The sequence below is a fragment of the Branchiostoma lanceolatum genome, chromosome 3 (assembly GCF_035083965.1).
Source record: "Branchiostoma lanceolatum isolate klBraLanc5 chromosome 3, klBraLanc5.hap2, whole genome shotgun sequence".
Taxonomy (NCBI): domain Eukaryota; kingdom Metazoa; phylum Chordata; class Leptocardii; order Amphioxiformes; family Branchiostomatidae; genus Branchiostoma; species Branchiostoma lanceolatum.
The window spans coordinates 24208349-24228170 of NC_089724.1; the positions used below are offsets into that span (position 1 = coordinate 24208349).

Genomic DNA, 19822 nt, shown 5'->3' on the forward strand with positions numbered 1-19822 from the left:
ACGTGTTTTACTTCTTGAATCTATGTGACAATATTAAATACAACGTTTTTGTCGCGTTTGTGTGACTAGATTCTTCCTTGAAAATGGAAGCGCCGCGTGCAAAGCTAAAGAGATCCGCCGCTCTTCCTTGTGTACCAACGATCTGCAAATGAACTGCTGCAAATAGCGGGGAAAACAAGCAAACGGAACTGAGTATTGAAGTTAGGACCAGATTATACAGAAGTTGGTGGTAACATTGCATCTCCAAGAGGGCATGAGGCAAGCGTTATCTTATTATGTATACAGCTAGCGTGTTTGCGTGTTGTGTGAACCATGAAATACATGTCCTCCTCGTTCACACCCTCCCTTTGTTTTGTCGGGAACAGGGAAGCAGAAATGTCTCCAGAGGACTCCACGTCCGTGTTTGAATGGAGTGTGAAATGTGTGAAATTGGTGACGCAGCGCAGAGCTTCATTTGCATATCATTAACGGAGGGGTCCATTCCCCGACAGCGGTCTGACTTTGAGCCGAAGAATTGGTTATATAAAAATCGTTGTTGCGGAGATATGCATATGCTACGTACTAGTTATGGACTAAAACCGTATGTAAATAACTGGAAAGTCGGAGTTTGATTCAACCTGTCGGTAGCACGCCCACAGTTCCGTCGCGCTGGCAACAATGGCGGTTCATTTGTATGCGGGGCTCCATTTGGGAGAGACGAGTTCTGTCCCGCAACACGCAAACACGCTGTATGAATAATAACATAACGCTTGCCTCATGCCCTCTTGGTGAATTATGAGATGCAATGTTACCACCAACTGTATAATCTAGTCCTAACTTCGATACTCAGTTCCGTTTGCTTGTTTTCCCATGCTATTTGCAGCAGTTCATTTGCAGATCGTTGGTACACAAGGAAGAGCGGCGGATCTCTTTACACGCGGTGCCTCCATTTTCAAGAAAGAATCTAGTCACATAAACGCGACAAAAACGTTGTATTTAATATTATCACATAGTTTCAAGAAATGAAACACGTTATATTATGTATTTACCACTCACTTCTGTATTTAAAATGCTTCCTGTTCCGGTCTACTCCTTATATGTCGCTATCTAGTGGTATTTCATTTCATAATGTAACATATGTTGTTTTAGTTCGTTCCATTTCGTTCCATTTCGTTCCATTTCGTTCCATTTCGTTCCATTTCGCACTTTCGGGGGACCCACTGTGGCTGCTGAAATTCTGGCCAAGAATGTCGCCAGGTCCGTTAAGGAGTTGAGGCTGGGGCGTCATTGGACATTCCAGCAAGACAATAACCCCACGCACACATCGACATCCACATATGTTTGGTCAGAATAAGAACCTGGAAGATTCTTGAGTACCCATAACAGTCTCCAGACTTAAAATCAGTTCAGAATTTTGGGTTGGATCTATTGAAAGCTGTTGCGGTACGTAAACCTCGGAAAATTGCTAGCCGGAGACCATTGCCTACGAGAAATGGGCCGAAATTCCCAAAGAGCACTGCCAGAAGCTTGTGACAAGCTATCGTTCACGTCTACATCAGGTGATTTCAGCTTTTAGATAAATAGGGGTGCTGCACTATATACTAAAGACAAACCCTCATAGGGGGTTGAATAATTTTGCAACGTACTATTTGTGTGAAAGTTGCTATTTTGGATGGACTATGAAAAAATCTTAACTTTTGCTGTGGTATCAATCTGTAATTATAACATATCTGTTCATCACTTATATGCTTTAGTAATATTATGCAGTTGTAAAGTTTCCTCAATTTGCCAAAATGTCCAAAAAGTAAGGGGGGGGTAAATAATTTTGCATGCAGCTGTAGGTGAAGCATAAATAAGTTCAGTGTTGCATTTTACTACCTGTGTATACAGACCTGTAAACTTCTGATCCTGACAAATTCAACTTATTACAGCGCAGTCACTTTCGCCGTAGGCCGTCATACAATTTTGATGCCGTAGAATTTTCAAACAGGCTGTGACAGAATCAACTGCTAAAAATGATGTCTGCCTTTTCTGTAACCGTACAAGACATCTCACTTTAATTTGTATAATACAATGTACGACTATCCCAAAAGTGCCCTCAGTTTGTGATCCTACGATGATTGCAATGCATGATGTAATATGACTGGGCCCTAAGGTTATCATTTTTTTATTAAAGGCAGACTAAACTTAATTTCGTAAAGCATACTGCCGTACGTTAGATATACCACTAAGACCAGTTCTGACTTGTTTTAGACTAGTCCGTCATAGATAAGCATTGTTACAACATTTGAAATTCGCGGCGTTCTGAGATTATAGTCGGTGATGCCAACAACCTTTGACCTTTGTGACGTTAATACCCCAATCGGCCACACATCTTACGTGTTGTGAGTCTTGGGCTGATTGGGGTATTGATGTTTCAAAGGTCAAAGGTCGTTGGCATCGCCGACTATAATCTCAGAACGCCGCGAATTTCAAATGTTGTAACAATGCTTATCTATGACGGACTAGTCTAAAACAAGTCAGAACTGGTCTTAGTGGTATATTTAACATACGGCAGTATGCTTTACGAAATTAAATTTAGTCTGCCTTTAAATAACAATCCACTGTAAACTATGCTAGCTGTAAGCCTCTAAAGTTGTCTTACCGCATATCTACAGAGGATGTTGGCACCTGCCCCCACACCTAATCCCACCACATCCTTGGTCTTACAGCTGAAAAAAACAGGGAACAACATCTGTCAGTTCCTCACATCTTTCATCGTCTTCCTGCCTGCTTAAAGAATGTCAATGTCATCAATAGCTATAGGATAGTCTGACAGAAGATGTATGATGCATCAACATTTCTTTTGTTTCATGTGTCTGAATAGTACCTGCAGAGCTTTGTACTCCGGTCTTGAGTTGAAGTAAACTTTATCTGAACTAAATAAAAGTACTGTTTTCAGCAAAAGTGAGTCATGCACTTTTTTCAAAAGGTAAATATTTCAAAGCTTTTCTTCTCAGTTTGTAGATATTACATTTACCTAACGGAGGGTGCTGAAACTTCGGCATACTCCCAACTTCGGCAGGATTTTTAATTGTCTCGTTCTGCAGAAGTGAGTCATCTTTTTTTTCAGCCACGGTGCTGAATAAAATCGTTAAGAACCCAACTTCATGCATAGAGCTGTCGTCTGAATAAAACAGGGATTTGTGTACAATTAACTGATTTTGTGCCACGAAGAAAATGTGGCGATAAAAATGTCTACGTTCGATGCAAGGACATTGTGAAGTGGCAACTCTTACATAAAACATATTCAACCGTCGTCATGCAAACTTACATGTTGTACACATGAGGCATAAAGCAAAACAAACACCAAAAAAACATGGGTCTTGGTTAGTTTATGTCGCGATTTAGCTTGTCTGAAATAACGAAATCAACCGCGGCTTCGAATGCCCTCCCCCTTTTACGTCACGGCCATTCCGTTGACCACGATTCGAATGTGATACCTTGGCAAGGCATCTCTGCTCCCCCTGTACATCAGTCAAGTCGGCTCCAAAACGGCAAAACCTTATCAATCTAGCTTGACTAGTATACGTCGGATAAACTTGCATTTTGATAAGTTCCCGGTGGCAGGTTTGCACTACGTGGTTCCACATAAGCATTTTAAACTCATTGATGTTGCAAACGTGTAACCTAACCCCGCATATTAATTGAAATCGACAGGCCGCTTTGCTTTGATGTGGGGGGCACAGGTCGGAGATCTCTGAACGCATAAACACGAAGTTCATTGATGTAAATGGCGATTTCTCATTGCTTGCTAAAAAAAAATCCAGAAATTCTTGAATAGCGAGCTCTAAAAACAATTGATGATCGTGTTTAGAATATGTCATAACTTTGCACTGAATTGACCGGAAAAACAAGGAAGATTTCCAGCGTACTTTCTGGTCACATGCGGTGCTGTGCCGAGTGCAAATGTCACGATTTCAGTTTGCGGCGTTACAATGCTTGCTCGGCAGTTTTGGACGTACTTGTGGCACATTTGTGGCATTTGTGCGTTCATGCTATGGGACCATTTGTATCATATGAAGTTTCTACTCTCATTGCCATACCAAAGAACGGATCGTCAACGTTGTCATGGCTTGGAACGCAACAAGCGGCGTAAACAGTCGCTTAGCCACAGCGCGCCCGGCATCGGTGAAGCCTTACGCACGGTCAAAAATTATTTACCAGAGGGAAGTTGAAGTTAGTTGACACGAAATTCTTCCTTCTGTTTACTTGAAATAGTACCGACGAATCAAAGAGATACAAAGATATTTTTATGCCGAAGTTACGGTACCCTAATCAGAATGGAACAATATGGAACGTTTTAATCAAAACAACATATTTCTGGATTTACCGACTGAGATCGATGGCGTAAATCGTGCACGGACGACGAAAAATCAACTCCACAACGGCAAATCCTCAAACACCACCACTCTAATTTATCATTCGTAAAAACGCAACACTTTTCAGACAACCGACACTGGTGCAATACGATGTCGAACTCATAGATTTACGTCCGAAGTTGCAGCACCCTCCGTTACTAGCAGTTTGAAATAAGTAATTTAAAAAAAAATTACAATTACAGAAAACATAGCATGAGCATGACATACAAGCATGCACTTACTAGGAAGACACAAGTATCAAAAATATCACAAAGGCCAAAGCTTCCACGATTGGAAAAAAGCCATATTGCTGTATTTTCGTGTTGGTGTTTTAAAAATTCTTAAGATTTGATTCATTTGAACAAGTTCTTACCCCAGAGAAGCCAGGACCTGAGGAATCACTTCCGTCCCCATCTCCTGCATGGTCGGGAACTTGTAGCTGAAACATTCAAACCACAGTCTGTGAAGAACTACCTTCGAACAGTGTGTTACATGTGGCAAACAGTTTAGTATACACTGGACCTTCAGTAATTGCTGCTCATAACATAACATGTTCAAGTACAGTACAGTCACAAGTAGATCAGCGTTAATGCTTGAAAACACAGGTGCAATGTAGCAAAGAAAGCAAAGATGTCAGCGTTATGAAAAAGACAGAATGAAAGGGAATACATGTAGTAACAAGTAATTAAGAAATAAAGCTATCAAGGTTGCACAATCCAGGAAGCAAGCAGGAGTTGGCGGCGGCCTTCCAACCTTTGTTCAACAGATTGGTCAGGGGCTGCGGCTTGAGCTGGTTGGTCAGATGTTACAGAAGGCGGTCTGTTCTTCTTAAAGGAAACGGCCCTCCGTAGAGACGGAGATGCTTTAAAGGCTCTCTGAAGAGCAGGAGAGCCAAAGCCACTTGCAGTGCTATATGTGGAGGTGACAGTAAACCAAGGAGGGAGGACAAGAAGAAGACAGGAAGTAGGGAGTAGGGAGGGAAGGGGATGCAAGTGAAATGTAAAACATTAAATAAAAGTAAATTCACAGTGATTTTGATCCAGCTTTAGCTCACTGAAGGGTAAATATTTTACTGGTCTTGACAGAAAAGACAGATGCTAGTATTTGTTATAGACTGTCACTGTTCAAAAATCTTTTTTCATAGATTTCTTTTTGCCAAATAACAGTTGGGCTGTATGGCCTAAGGAACCTACTAGAGTAATAACATCCTTTCCTGTACAACATTGTGCTATATTCAATTCATGGCCAGCAGTTAAATAAAGATGTCAGAGTTTTTAGGTGTCTTGACATTATTTCAATTTGTCAGTGGGTTGGTGCATCTGAGGATCGATCACAGCTGCCTGACCCAGACAGTCCAAATCTTATCTGCTTATGCTCGAGTTGAATATATTTTTACACAGGTCTGCAAAATTTGGTGGATCCTCATCTAAATATAGCTATATTCATTAGTCCCCGTGACCAGAACTCGAAACTCAAGGTGACAGGGGTTAGACCACAGCACAGATGAACAGAACAGGAAGGAAGAACTGCTAGCAACAGATAACAGCAAGAGGTTGCACTATAAAACTATAAGTCAAGTCTATTTACAAAAACTCGATGGAATCAGTATTTACTATACATATTATTCAGATACACATGCATGTCCCCCAAGAAAACTTATCCAGGGGTTTTTCTACAAAAATTGAACAAGAGGGAGCACACACAGGCGAGGGAGCGAATTCTATGTATTTATAGAAGAATCAATCGCTGTGGGAAGGCTGTATGCTGGATATTAAGCTAAAATCTGAATTCAACAAGGGGGTGCTGGGCTGAAACAAGAGGGCGCAGCGCCCCTCTTTTCTGATTTAGATGAACCCCTGCTTATCCATATTTTGTTAAGGTCAATGACTTTTAACTTTGTATTGCGTAACTGTGAGTATCTTCAGCTCAGCAGCTGACAGTTGTATTTGACAGGACGTTGTCATATAGCACTGAGGTGGGCGTCTAAGTTCTATGTTCTTTTTATAAATTGCATAAGCCCAAGTTCTTAGCTTAGCCCATGGCCAGGGCTGTCAGTTATTATAATTTGACAGGACTTCTACCTGGCAGGGCTGAACCGCGCGCAAGGGTCTATAGAGGCTGCCATTCAGTGCCAGGTTACCTCAATTCAATATGACAATTTTCTCAGATGTGGCCATAGGGATGAACTGGCTTATCTTCTATATAGTAATAATAATGTTTGATAAGTGTGGCGGGATCTTAAACGTGCTCGAGGTATGGCTCTCTTCCAAAATGGGACATCCATTTCACTTTCTATCTGATTCTGAGGGACATCCCTAACTGAAGCTAGGTACTCATTTCATTCTTTCATTTCTGTTTTCTATATACAGGGTAGACGCGGTCAGTGCTTTTAAAAACACACTGCTTTACAGGCGTGCCCTGTACAGAATAACATAAACAGGGAAAGAGGGGGAAACTGATTATAATACCCCCTCGGAGATCCATTTTCCGTATAAGTCAATACTGCCATGTGACACGTGCAACAAAATTTAAAAACTTTTGTAAGTACTTGCATGATAATGTAGTTTTATATTGTGATGCAAAACAGTGTTGATTTGTGTAATACAAAATGTATGATCCAATGTATATATGAATGTTAACCTTTAATTTCTTAAACCTCACTGATTGTGTGTTCAACGTAATGATTATGTTGCTCCCCAGGGTTTGCCCTTAGAAATAGCCTCCTGCTAGTTGGGCAACCCTGGCATGTAACTACATGCTGAACCAATAAATAAATAGCCAGGTGAGCTTACTCATTAGGCAAGGTTTCAGCTTCATCCTCCTGCCCAGGAACAGTAATCTGGACAATACAGAACTTGCTGAGGATGGCCTTCATGTCCTCGTGCAGCAGGAACCGGTGGAACGACTTATCTGCGAACAAACAATAGCAATTTAAGGTATTGAGTGTTTTTTCCTGTATAAGACCATGTTCACACTCGGTAAAATCTATGCGAATCAATTTCAATCAAATCTATTCAATTCGCACCTTTCACATCTTGCTGAAACAGATTGTAGTATGACAAGGTCAGGGCAATATATTCAATATGAAATTACAATATGTACATAATATTTATATATACATCATGTCCTTACTGCTATATGTATACACTCAGCTATATTTTAATAAGTGCATGAAATTCACATCACTCTGATAACTGATCAAATCAAGCCTAAAATATTGTAACGACAGTTTGAACTTTAACGTGGCATCTACATTTTGTAGTACTGCTTGTACATGTGTCACGATTGACCTGAACCAATGTCAGTTAAACTGGTTAGCCCTATCATATATTACTCTCATCTACATGTTCTTTTTCATTTTATATAGAATTGTGAGTCAAGGAACAAGTACAATCAATTTTAAAAGTAGGTAAATATTGATAAAGTACAGCCAAGTACAAACAAAGTTTTCAACATATTCTGATTGAACAGCAAGTTGGCTACTACTTTCCTGTAACACGTACAGTACCAATTCATCCCTGTCAGGGTGCAGCTTTACTGAGTGTCTTTACGGTTGGCCATGTACCAAATTGTGTGGAGGAAGAAATTTCGATCTGTACACGATACTGTGAATTGTGAAATTCTCACGGTGGTTTTATGTTAAACTTTGTGGTTTTCACGGCGAACTCTTTTAAATACCGCAAACTGTAGCTGCTGTAAAATCCACTAGAGCAGGGTCTAAGACCAGTCACAAAGCTAAGCAATTAGTCATGCTATTTCCTATTACCAAGAAGAGGGCTCCATTTTCTCCTTACCGCAAAATTAAATAAAGCGATTTGCAGTAGCTATAAAATCCACTCTAGCAGGGTCTAAGGCCACATGAAACTAAGCAATTGGTCAATACCATTTTCGATTACCTACAATGTAGGACTCGGAGAGGGCATCATTTTCTCCTCACAGCAAAATTAAATCCCCCCCCCCCCACAAATTTAAGCGATTTATAGTAGCTATAGAATAGAATCTGTTTCTAGCAGGATCTAAGACCACTAAGCAATTGGTCATGCCATTTCCTATTACCTGGGAGAGGGCTCCATTTTCTCCTCACTGCAAAATTAAATCCCAAAAAAACTTAAGGCGATTTACAGTAGCTATAAAATCCACTCTAGCAGGGTATAAGGCCAGTAAGCAATTGGTCATGCCATTTCTGATTGCCCAGGAGATCTAGAGGGCTCTGCAGACTGATGAAGTGATGAAATGAGGGACCTGCGATGTGATGTTCAAGCCTCTTAATCATTCGTCATTTTCAATCATCATAATGAAATTGGAATATGATGGTCCTGGGGATACGTAATCATTGGTCTGACAGTAAACTTATCACACAAGTTTACAACATCGTTGCCTTGTATTTTTTAAAAATCCTCAAAATGATGATAGCTGAAATGATTAAACATTGCTCGTCATGACCCTTTCATCTATTTTTCGCATATCATGAGAAGACAACAGCATTGGTGATTTGCATTGGTGGCTTTAAACAAGATGATTGGGTGACCTTCAACGGTAATAACTGAGTAATATGAGAAGTAATAATCATATCTCTCCTCATGCAACTGATACAGATCTTCTGGTGCATGAATGAACTATCAGTGACTGTCAGAACATACAACTTGGGAAAGAGCAGATTCTGATCATGAAGTTCTATGGATGGTTTTCTAATTAAAGTCTAATACTTGTATCTCAAGCTAAGGGAATTTTTCATTGCAGAACAAAATCAACTAGATTTCCACGACTCCATACCTTTGCCGACTGATTTTAACCTTTGTGAGTGGCATATCATAAATTTTTCCAATTTGTTATGCAAATAAGGACCTCATTTGCATGATTTATGTCAGTTAATCATCTTCTCAACCTAAACAACACCTGTCAGGATGTTCAAAGTATACAGTCTCATCTGAGCAAAGAATCATTTCGAGGTATCAAGTATCAAGACAATCCATCCAAGCATTCTTGAGTTATCGTGTTTGCAGAAGGATTAGGACACACACAGGAAAGCTGTGTAAAACATAACCTTCTCGGCAAAGGTAATAATGTTTACACGTGATATTATACAATGTATGTGTCCTTCAATTCATGCTGGCCAAACAAGGCTAAGCCATGACTAAGAGATATTCAACTGTAAGTGTAACAGTTATTCACAGGACAACGTGCATATCCAGGTTGCAAAACTGACATTAATTTTACATTTAACTAAATTTTGGTTTAACTCCACCAAAATTAAGAAGGTTATTATTTTAGAAGTATCAATATTGTTTGTACTTAATTGAACAGCATATTGACTGCAAAAGCTATGGATGGATTATCATGAAATTTGGTCTGTAGTCTAAGGTCTTATCTTACCAAAGAAATAATTTAATTTTGGACCTTCTGGTGGCTTTCCATGGTACTGCAGCAGAACTTACGGATTTGATATCTTATTTTCTGGCCACCCAGGTCTACTTTTATGCCCTATCCTATGTCCCAGTTGGTCCCTGGAATTTCTGTCAGAATTAGGGCAAGGTCGTCCTGTGGAGTACAATGTCATGACCTCTAAAAATATGTGGGTTGGCTTGGCTGAGTGCTGGCTCTATAATCTGTAGTTGGTAAGACACAATTGTTGAGGAAGTCAAACAAACGATTGTATTCAATATACAATTTTTCCATATTTTCTGGTTTGCGTTAAACAGTAACAGCACTAAGTCTGGTATTATCAATGCTGACACCAATTTGCAACATACTATCATGGAAATTAATGTCCAGAATTGACATCAAATATAATATCAAGCTGACAGTAGAATGTCATTACCAATACCAGGAAAACCCTTGTGTTTTGATTCATCAGTAGCTTCTGCACGACTCACTACTTGGAACCACATCAATCCATAAATCGTTATTGGACAGCTAGATTCTTTTCTTCTATCAGACAGTTTTGAAAAGGTTGACTGGGGTTTCAAGGGCAACTGCAACTCTATACCTAAAAGTAAAAGGCCATAAATCAAGGCATGGTTCCAGAGGTTGACTTGAGGTTATGGTTGAATAGCAGCCAAGCCTTGAATTGACTTTTGTTTTCTGAATTATGCATGCTGTAGAATAGTGGCCAAGCCTTGAATTGACTTTTCATTTTCATGAACACCCCGACAAATCAAACCACGTGAATCGCATTGAAACTCAGATTCATATCAGCCATTTCCTGAAAAATCTCTTTCTAACTTGCATAAACGACTACATCTGACAAAACAAACTCGCCAGTGAGATGGTGGAAGGTGTCAGCTTTCCAAAGATGTTTTCAGATTGGCAATTTGGGCACTTTCGAAGTGATTGAAAGCGACCACGATTTAATGTTTAGAAAAAAAATAGTTTCAAGTTAGAAAGGGATTTGGCGGAAAATGGCTGATACGAATCTGAGTTTCAATGCGATTCACATGGTTTGATTGGTCGGGGTGATGATGAGTGATGAAACTAAAGAATAGCAGCTGCAGCCAAGCCTTGAGTTGATTTTCCATTTCTTCAGTGTTTGCTGAAAAACAGCTAGCCTTAGGGCTTCCCTCTTTAGAGTATGCCACCCCATGAGCCTGCATGATTTAGTTCCTAATTGAATTTGGGAAAGTGCAATGTAAGTGCGAGTGCCAGAAAAGCATTGCACTTCTTCACACTGAATGACATACAGTCAAGTACAGTTGATACATTGTACCTCACATTAAGACTGCAATCTGATGAAAAAACTGACAAGTACAAGCCACACAGAAAAGTAGTTAAGAGTCTATTGTATACTTCAAGTGACAGTTTACACATATACAGGACATCCTGGTCAGTATTTTCCCCACTACAAACATGCTGCCAACATCCTGTATTCCGTATTACCTGAGGTACCAGCCCGATCTACCGTGAAGTTAACCCTTAAAGGTTGTCAATGAGCAACTCTTGTCCTGGTTAATTTGCCCTGTCTTAAGCTTTATTTTAAAGTTACCACTAGTATTACTGATTTTCAAGATGGTGTCACCTACAATTTGTACAAAGTGATAGTCATAATGATTTGAGTTTTGGTGGACATTTGTAAAAAAAACGGTGTCATACGTTTATAATTATCCCAGAATTTGAGTTGGCATGCAGCCCCTTGCTTCTGGGTGAGGCCAGGGAACATACTGAACACCCCTCGTAAAGCCTTGGCTGTCTAGCCTGATACATCAAACACATAATACCAGCCCTCTGCTGCAGAGAACTGGGCCATGGCCAGGCCTTCATAGTCATTCATCAATCAATGGCCATGCACATGGCTATTCTTAGACAAATGTCAAGGTTCAATTATAAAAAGACATGATTGTCCTTTTGCTTGACTTGGTTGTAAAAGCCTCAAGTTCTGTTCTATGGGTTGGAAAAAATTTTCTACTCAGGTTGGCAAAGCCAAGGTTGGAAAGTAATGGAATTCGATATGGCTCTAATGATATGGCACATTAGGTATAGGAGTCATTGCACTTGGTTGAGTCAGCTGATCATGTGCCTACGTGCCAGCATGCACAAAGCCAGCTCATGATCAGACTGACATAGATTCAATTTCTCCAACATGCTTCATCAACCCACCAACGTGATGCCATATGCCAAAATGTGACTGTCACATTGAAAATCAATGATTGAAATGATTAGGGTAATTTTGGAATACCCTTAAAACAAAGGATCCTGTGGTACATGGTAATTGACAATAACACTCCAAAAAGATGCATAGATTGCCTAGAGAGAATTATTATTAATACCACTGCAGTCAAATTAAATCTTTGAGTGCTTTCAAAAGCAAAAATACATTGTCACTTAGATTCTATTTCCGCCCTAAAAGACAGCAATTGAACTGAATTGATTGAATTTAATTTGACCCACAAATTTGTACCATTATAATCACATTTTGTTCTTGCCAACCCAACCCAATCCACTTCATTTTGTTTCATGTCATCCTGTTAAAACTGCATGTGCCTTAACTAAGCAATCTTTAAGAGTCTACTTTAAATGAAACTTATATGTTTTGTAACACTTCCTGATTGCTTTTAAGGCATCCTGTAGGATACTACATAGATATATGATATAGAATAAATGAAAATATACAAATATATAAATCAAGCTGCAGGGTTTTATTAAACATTAGTACTATTTCATAGTACTATTTCATTTTCAGCCCCAGAGCTTTTATTTTGTTCAGAATATTCATGACAGCGAGATCAAAGGAGTGTGTGAGTTTTATATGGAGTAACCTTTCTGAGAACATATATTGTGATGAGCCTTTAAACCTTTCAACTGATACAGTATATATACTTAGGCACAGCTGGGTGTGATCAGCTGGGTACAAACAGAGTCCTAATATTATCTACCATGTGTGACATTTTACTTCCGAACGTTTCGAGTGGCACCCATCACTCTTCTTCGGCATCACTTAGAAGTCTAAGAATGAACTGGCAGAACAAATCAAAGCAAGAACAGAAAAATTCAAATGGAATCTTTCTAGTGATTCATAAAACAATCTTCTGAATCGGTCTTCATTTGAGAGTAGTAACATGATACTCAAAGAAGTCATCATCATCATCATCATCATCATCATCATCATCACCGGGCGACACGAAGAAGTATCCTTTATATTCTGATGTCTTCTTGTCAAGTTGTCTTTATGTTATGATCTTATTCCTGAGTCAAATTTGTTGTGTTGGCTATCATATAAGGGTAAGGGGAAAACCCTGTATAGGTACCCGTACCCGTATACCTGTATAGGTATACCGGTATACCCCATTTGGGGCCCCAACAAGCCAGGAAACACGCTATGACGGCCGCCATATGGGGCACCCAGAACGGCTGTTTTTTTACGGTCTCCACATTGATATACAGTGCTAGTAAGACACAAACAGTTGACTATACTCGGTCAGAAAATAGCTGAACAATCATATTTTACGATCTTTTGATTTCTATGAAGGACGGAGGTTTGGGATACACGGAATTTGCGAAGTTGCTTAGTTTGTACGGAGCGACTGTCAGAACGTGCGAGCACCGATCTCGGAGACCTCTCAACTAAACCTACAGAAACGCCTCACGCTAAAGACAGAGACCGAGCAATGCATTTTCAGACAAATCACGCCGAATGTCCGTAATCTTTGTGTCGCAATAAATGGCTACTTTCCTTCTAAGCCGCTAATTCGCACATGTTTCATGGCGGACCTTCCGTGCATTGAGAACGGCATTTCCTGTAGGTTTTACGTAGGTTTACTGACAGCTCCAGCCAAACAGATCATGGGTATTGCATCTGAAGATAATGAAGAGCGGAAAGGTTGATAGTTTGGGTGTTTTTTCTATTTCTTTTCAAAACGAGTTTAGTTGAAAAGTCTCCGAGATCGGTGCTCACATGCACGTTCCACAGTGCTCGGCGGGGAGGTCGGATATATGTCGTATTGGTAACGGAATAGTACCAGATTTCTGTCGGTTTTTCACTGCAGCTTTTACCTATGTTGAACCCGATACAGATCCAGAAATCAGGCCAAATCAATGGAGTTCGCCCGTTACTTTCCCGATAGCCTTCGTATATATAATCGACGAATGTCAGGCATGTGTCGGTTTTCACGCAAGAGGTCACTAGCGGTCATGATGTGTGTCAGGTCCTGATTATTACGATATTGTAGCAATATCTCGTCGGACGTGTTAGACATTTTTTCCATTATTTTCTAATTACCGTAAATTTTCCTTGATATATTTTCGTCAAAGGGCAAACCAGGTCATTGTATGATTACCGTGTTGGTAGATGATTTTGTTTGTTTGGGGTCCTTTTTTTTAAAACTCCGCCGCTATTGTTATTCGTGGATAGTTGACCACTACATTATGCTGTATATACATGTAGCTACATCTCATGTATTCCATTTTCGTCTTTTCAGATTCGTGACAACTGGTGTGCCAGCTATACCGGCCGTGCTTGAGGATGGGGACGGACTTTCCGGACAGATCGATTCATCTTAATGAAAAGACAATTGTTCATTAATTTATTCCTTTTGTTCCCGTTCAGTTTGCTTTCGTATTGATTTGTTTCGGTGTTGGTTTTTTCCAACTGTTTGTTTCATGTCACTAACACTAACACCTGACGTTCCCAGGAACTAACAAGTTCGGAAAGCTAACATGAACTCAAATAAAATTTTCACAGATTATATTTTATTAACAAAGTAACAGTGATCAAAGCATTGAACTTGAAGCTGGTCCACAGGAGTTCAAGCATCGAGACGGATTAACCACCATCGGTTGCATTTTTCCGGACCACGGTAATTTGATACGCTGTATGTTAACAAGAGAAGAAATACTGAAATAATATGATAATGTAAATTGCTGAAAGAAATCAGGAAATACAATCAAACTACGAAATGAAAGTTGCAAACATTAAAAGAGATAACGAACTTTGTCGATGCAACTCAGTTGTCCAGCATCCGAAAATTTCGTCTTGCGCGTATACATTTCTTGTCACCGACGGCAAACGAAGGACTACTGAGAAACGAATGACCACTGAGAAGAAACGTATTAGTACTCCTGGATGGTAACCGGGGTGTTATGATGGTCATATCAATAAGGTTTTTTCAAACATTGCATTGCTTTTACTGAATCTCGTACTCGATAAGCGCCTTTATTTCTAACGTTCAAAAACATGCTGCTACTTGACTAGTGACTATGGACTGACTATGGGATTCGGAATTATATTGTCAATTCATTTTCATTTAACGAATATGATTATGGAATATTGAAATATTCCTCCCAGTCTTACTGGTGATTCTTGCCACAGTTCAACCAAGCACTACGTAGCGCAAAAATCAGCGCATGTTTCCGCGCAAAGTGCAGCGATTTGGGTGATTAGAATTTGACGGCTCCACGAAAAATTAAAAAAGAACGTTTGTTCACAAACTGTTGGGGTGTTTTCTAGTTTCAATAAAAATGCATCGCTATTGTTTCCAATTGTAAGTACATGTAACAACCATTTTTTTCTTTTCCAGTGTCCCATCCAGGCTAGGAAAGATATATGATGATGGCTCACGTGCGTTGGCAAAGACGTCGTCAGAACAAAACGACGAGTCAACTAGTAGAAGTGCAAGGACAACACCCAGAGACCGGAGGCCTTCATCAAGGAAGCAGATCTAGATAGAGATGGATGTAAAAAAATTAAGAACAACAAAACATCAAACATGATAATATAAACATAACATGATAAAAGATAAAACTAAATTAAAGTAATGCTGACTGTAACAGTGAAAAATAAAACATAGAAATGAATCGATGGGCTCGAACCTATACATCTTGCCTGGTTAAGATTGATGGACTACAACACTACCAGGTGAGCTATCAGCGCTATTCAAAATTACGCTAGTTAGATCGGGTATATGATGTGGGCCCTTGTCGTCTGTTAAGATAAAATCGCGTCAATTGTTCATATTATCACTTTGTTAGCGAACGACGTGTGTGACATGTTAAAGTAGAATTGAACAAAACAAACAGAAACACGTAACGTTCGACCGTAGAACAATGCAAGTATAGTCATTACGGACTGCAGCTGTGGAACCCCACGTGATGGGCCGTTTGTATTAAAGTGGTTTGAAGGTATTGTTACCTCGCCGCAATATTTAGCTCACTGCGATACGCCGCTTGCGTTTGCGAACAAATGGCTGCCGTACGGCGCCGCGAGCTGTAGGTTCGATTCCGGGTTTATAGTTCCGCATCCTTTAAATGAATTTCCTTGGTTATTGAGAACTTATCGATGTTTCCTCGTTTATAACATCTTAACTATGCTTGCCGATTACAGAATTCTACAGAAATATCGTTCCTTTCAATATTCTATTTTTTGCCGGTTGTAATAAAAGCTTTATTGACAAAACAAACAGTACAGCGAGTTCCGCAAGTCTTACTACAAACTACGTACAAACTAAGTCTTATAACTAAGCAGTAAAAGTTAACATCCGTAAATATCAAATATGGTGCTGGAGAACAGCTGATCGATTATCGTCTGAAGTTTCCTTTTTATTAAGCTGCGTGCCGCGACGACCATGTGCTTGTCTCTCGGCTGTCAATCACGCAGTTTCTATGGTAACCAGTACCGCGGCTACCCGTCAATCAACGCCGTTGCCATAGTTTCATCCAAGCCGGGGAGTCCCCTCCGCCGTGTTTGTTACTTGTTGCCTTGACGACCGGCATCGGAAGTCTGTGGGAAAAAGAAACGACGTATTACCGACAAATTTGTCGGGAAACATGGGTTTCTTATCAGGAATTTCGAGACCATCGAAAAATCACCGTGTGTATGTCGGGAAATGTACATCGACCGATGCAACACCGATGGTGCTCCGACCAGCCTATTAAAAATCCGGAGGACAACTGTTAACGTTTCCCGATACATTCCCAGAGAATTGTGACTATGTGTTCCCGACATGTTTCCAGTGTATACCCGAGCACTGTGTACGAACTTCGCAAATTCCGTATTTTACAAGCATCCATCCTTCATAGAAATCAAAAGATCGTAAAATATGATTGTTCAGCTATTTTCTGACCTAGTATAGTCAACTGTTTGTGTCTTCTATCAATGTGGAGACCGTAAAAAAACAGCCGTTCTGGGTGCCCCATATGGCGGCCGTCATAGCGTGTTTCCTGGCTTGTTGGGGCCCCAAATGGGGTATACCGGTATACCCATACGGGTACCTATACGGGTACGGGTACCTATACAGGGTTTTCCCCTTACCCATCATATAATGAATGGGTGACAGTTGCTAGGCCCCCTGAATGCTTGCATACATTGCTGGTTTCCTAAGTATAATTGTCTGTAATTCTGTAATTATACACTTCGGGCTGTTACAAATTGGAAAGAGGCCTAGGAGGACAGATGGCACATAAAATTAGACGGATCTAGGACTATCACAACCCATACAGGTCCACTGAAATCTAAGGTACAGCATTCACAAAGATATTGATATATCCATTCAGCCAATCAATAACAGGCATGGTAATTGATTTATCAGTAGATAGTAAAATCAAATCTGTTAAATCTAAATTAAATCAAATAATCAAAGGTATAAATTGGACCTGGTTATCACAAGGTCTAAATAATCATGATCCAGGAACAAACTTGGGGTACTGAAAGTGAATAATCAATGTGGCTAATTATACCAATTAACTGAAAGGTAATCATTACTAATAAGGGACATTCACAAATTGACTACATTCAGTCTCTTCAATAGTAGTGGCCAAGCATCTCACCCCTAATATCAAATCTTATTGCGATTGAAAATAAAAGAAACTTCCTATCATTTACATAATTTATCTAAAAATCTTGATCTTTTTTTAACAATGGTTTCAAAAAAGATCAAGATTTTTAGATAAATTCTTGACAAGCTGATATGGAGTCCTAATTCTATGACATCACGAACTGTTGCTAATTTGTCCCACCAAAGAACACACAGTAGACAAAAAAAATTGACTATATTTTCAGAAAAGACAAAAAGTTTCAAGTGAATGATACTTTTTTTTTGATAGACAAAATTTCATTTTAGTGGCACCTTAACAGATCGACTGATTTTAACTGAAAAACTTGACAATATAAGACTTAGTTTGATACTAACACCATTGTACTGATTTGTAATTTTCCTGAAAAGAAGAATTATAATCACAGCTACTTACGGTTCTGTCCAATGTCGTGCACAGTGAGGAACACCCTCAGTTTGCGGTCTCCCTGGAAAATACAACAACTTGGAGTCACTATGTGTGTTCTGGAGGGTTTTTTTTTCTAAAGAATTGGCCAGGAAGAATACTGGCCCTCCAGTCTTCAGCAAATTTGCTAAATCAAACTTTGTAAAATATTTTTTGAACTCACACAATTTTCCTTTCTATTCTTACAGACTACGAAATCTTTTCTAAGCTAAGGCTTGCACATTTGTCAAATACATGTGCTGTACTATATCATGAATTATTATTATTAATAATAGCAACAAGTGCATTTTGATCTAACAATTCACTCTCCTGCCTATGGTGTATGTTGACATACTTATCATATTTATAACTTGAAAAAATATGATGAAACTCAAACAGTAGACAACATATTAATCATTTAACATCTATGTTGAACTTATCATGAAACACAATCCACTTGATGGATAAGGCATAACGTTCCAGCAAATAGGGCATCCTAAGATTCATTTCAGAGCAGGGGATTACATTTCAGTATGATGGAGCTCTGACTTTGTGAACCTGCAAACCCCAGTGGTTTGTGAGGAAACCCAGCTGCTGATGAGCAAATACAGGGCTCGAAATACTGGGTACTACAAAATTATGCACTTTTGTGCAGCCAAAATTGGAGACATACATCTACATTTTTGACTATGGGACTGCACCTAGATATATGTGTGTAGGGTTATACCTAATTAGGTATGGTAAAGGTACTGTATATGATTGCACACTTGTATACAGCATATTACAAGTGTTAGAAAAGCACTATTAAACCTAGAATTTTAAGCACTGAAAAAAAGAGAGACAGTGATGTTTGTGATTTGGTTCTGCTGACATTCCCCTTTACTTCACGATGTGCACTCAATATATAATAATTCTTGTGCACCTAAATTTCTAGGTAAGGTGCCCCCGAGTGCACCTATTAAAAAAAAAAAGAATTTCCAGCCGTGAAATAGATAATGCACATTCCTAGAATAAAAACAAACCTGATGTCATGAGAGCAACATATGAGAACATTTTGACCAGACCTTTAAAACCTAATTTGGCAAGTAGCCCAAGTGGCCACAAGGTCTGAATATCAATCCTGACATTATAGGTTCAGATACATCAAGCAATTGCTTGGAAGTGTCAAAATTGTTCTTCTTAGGGATCCGATAGTACAGTCAAACCTGCCTATAGCGATCACTCAATGCAAGGGACTGGCCAAAATCGACCGCTATGGACAGGTGGCCGCTCTATAGAAACGGTTGATTGATTACGAGCAATAAGTGGCACATGTTTTCTGTACCCACTGAGAAACATTTATTCACATACAGTGTACATGTACAGTCAAACTTGGTCTACCGACCACTTCCACAAGACGACCATCGGCTCAAAATGACTGCTTTCGGTAGGTCCGGATTTTTCCACAAGCAAATTTAAGTCCAAGTCGATCCATCGATCCGCCCCCAATCCGGAGCACATGCGACCAAAATGTTGCCAAAGACAACCGTGTCATTTTCAATTGCGCGGCGACATCATTTATCAGCAAATAATTGCGGAATTTCACGGTAAAATCAGCCTGTTTGGGTCGGATTCCTTGCCGGGAGAAAAAAACAACAGCTGCAAGATGGCCCCTTTGAGGTCATAGGGTCATTGGGATAGTCTACTGTAATGTGGGTTCCTTCTGCATGTGTGAGTTATGATTTTACTCTACATTAAATAGTACAAAATGTAAACTTATTTCG

At 39.6% G+C, this 19822-nt stretch overlaps 1 protein-coding gene across 6 annotated transcripts in view; it reads right to left on the minus strand.

The window, feature by feature from the left end:
* LOC136431156 (uncharacterized protein ZK1073.1-like) overlaps positions 1-19822 on the minus strand; it is a 52222-nt gene that overhangs the window by 20273 nt on the left and 12127 nt on the right. For all 6 annotated transcript variants that reach the window (XM_066422429.1, XM_066422425.1, XM_066422426.1 and 3 more), the window contains exons 3-6: positions 18051-18102; positions 7172-7289; positions 4753-4818; positions 2624-2690 (exon numbers count right to left, since the gene is read on the minus strand). In XM_066422429.1, coding sequence (XP_066278526.1) covers positions 2624-2690; positions 4753-4818; positions 7172-7289; positions 18051-18102 — 303 coding nt within the window. The remainder of the gene's footprint in view (positions 1-2623; positions 2691-4752; positions 4819-7171; positions 7290-18050; positions 18103-19822) is intronic.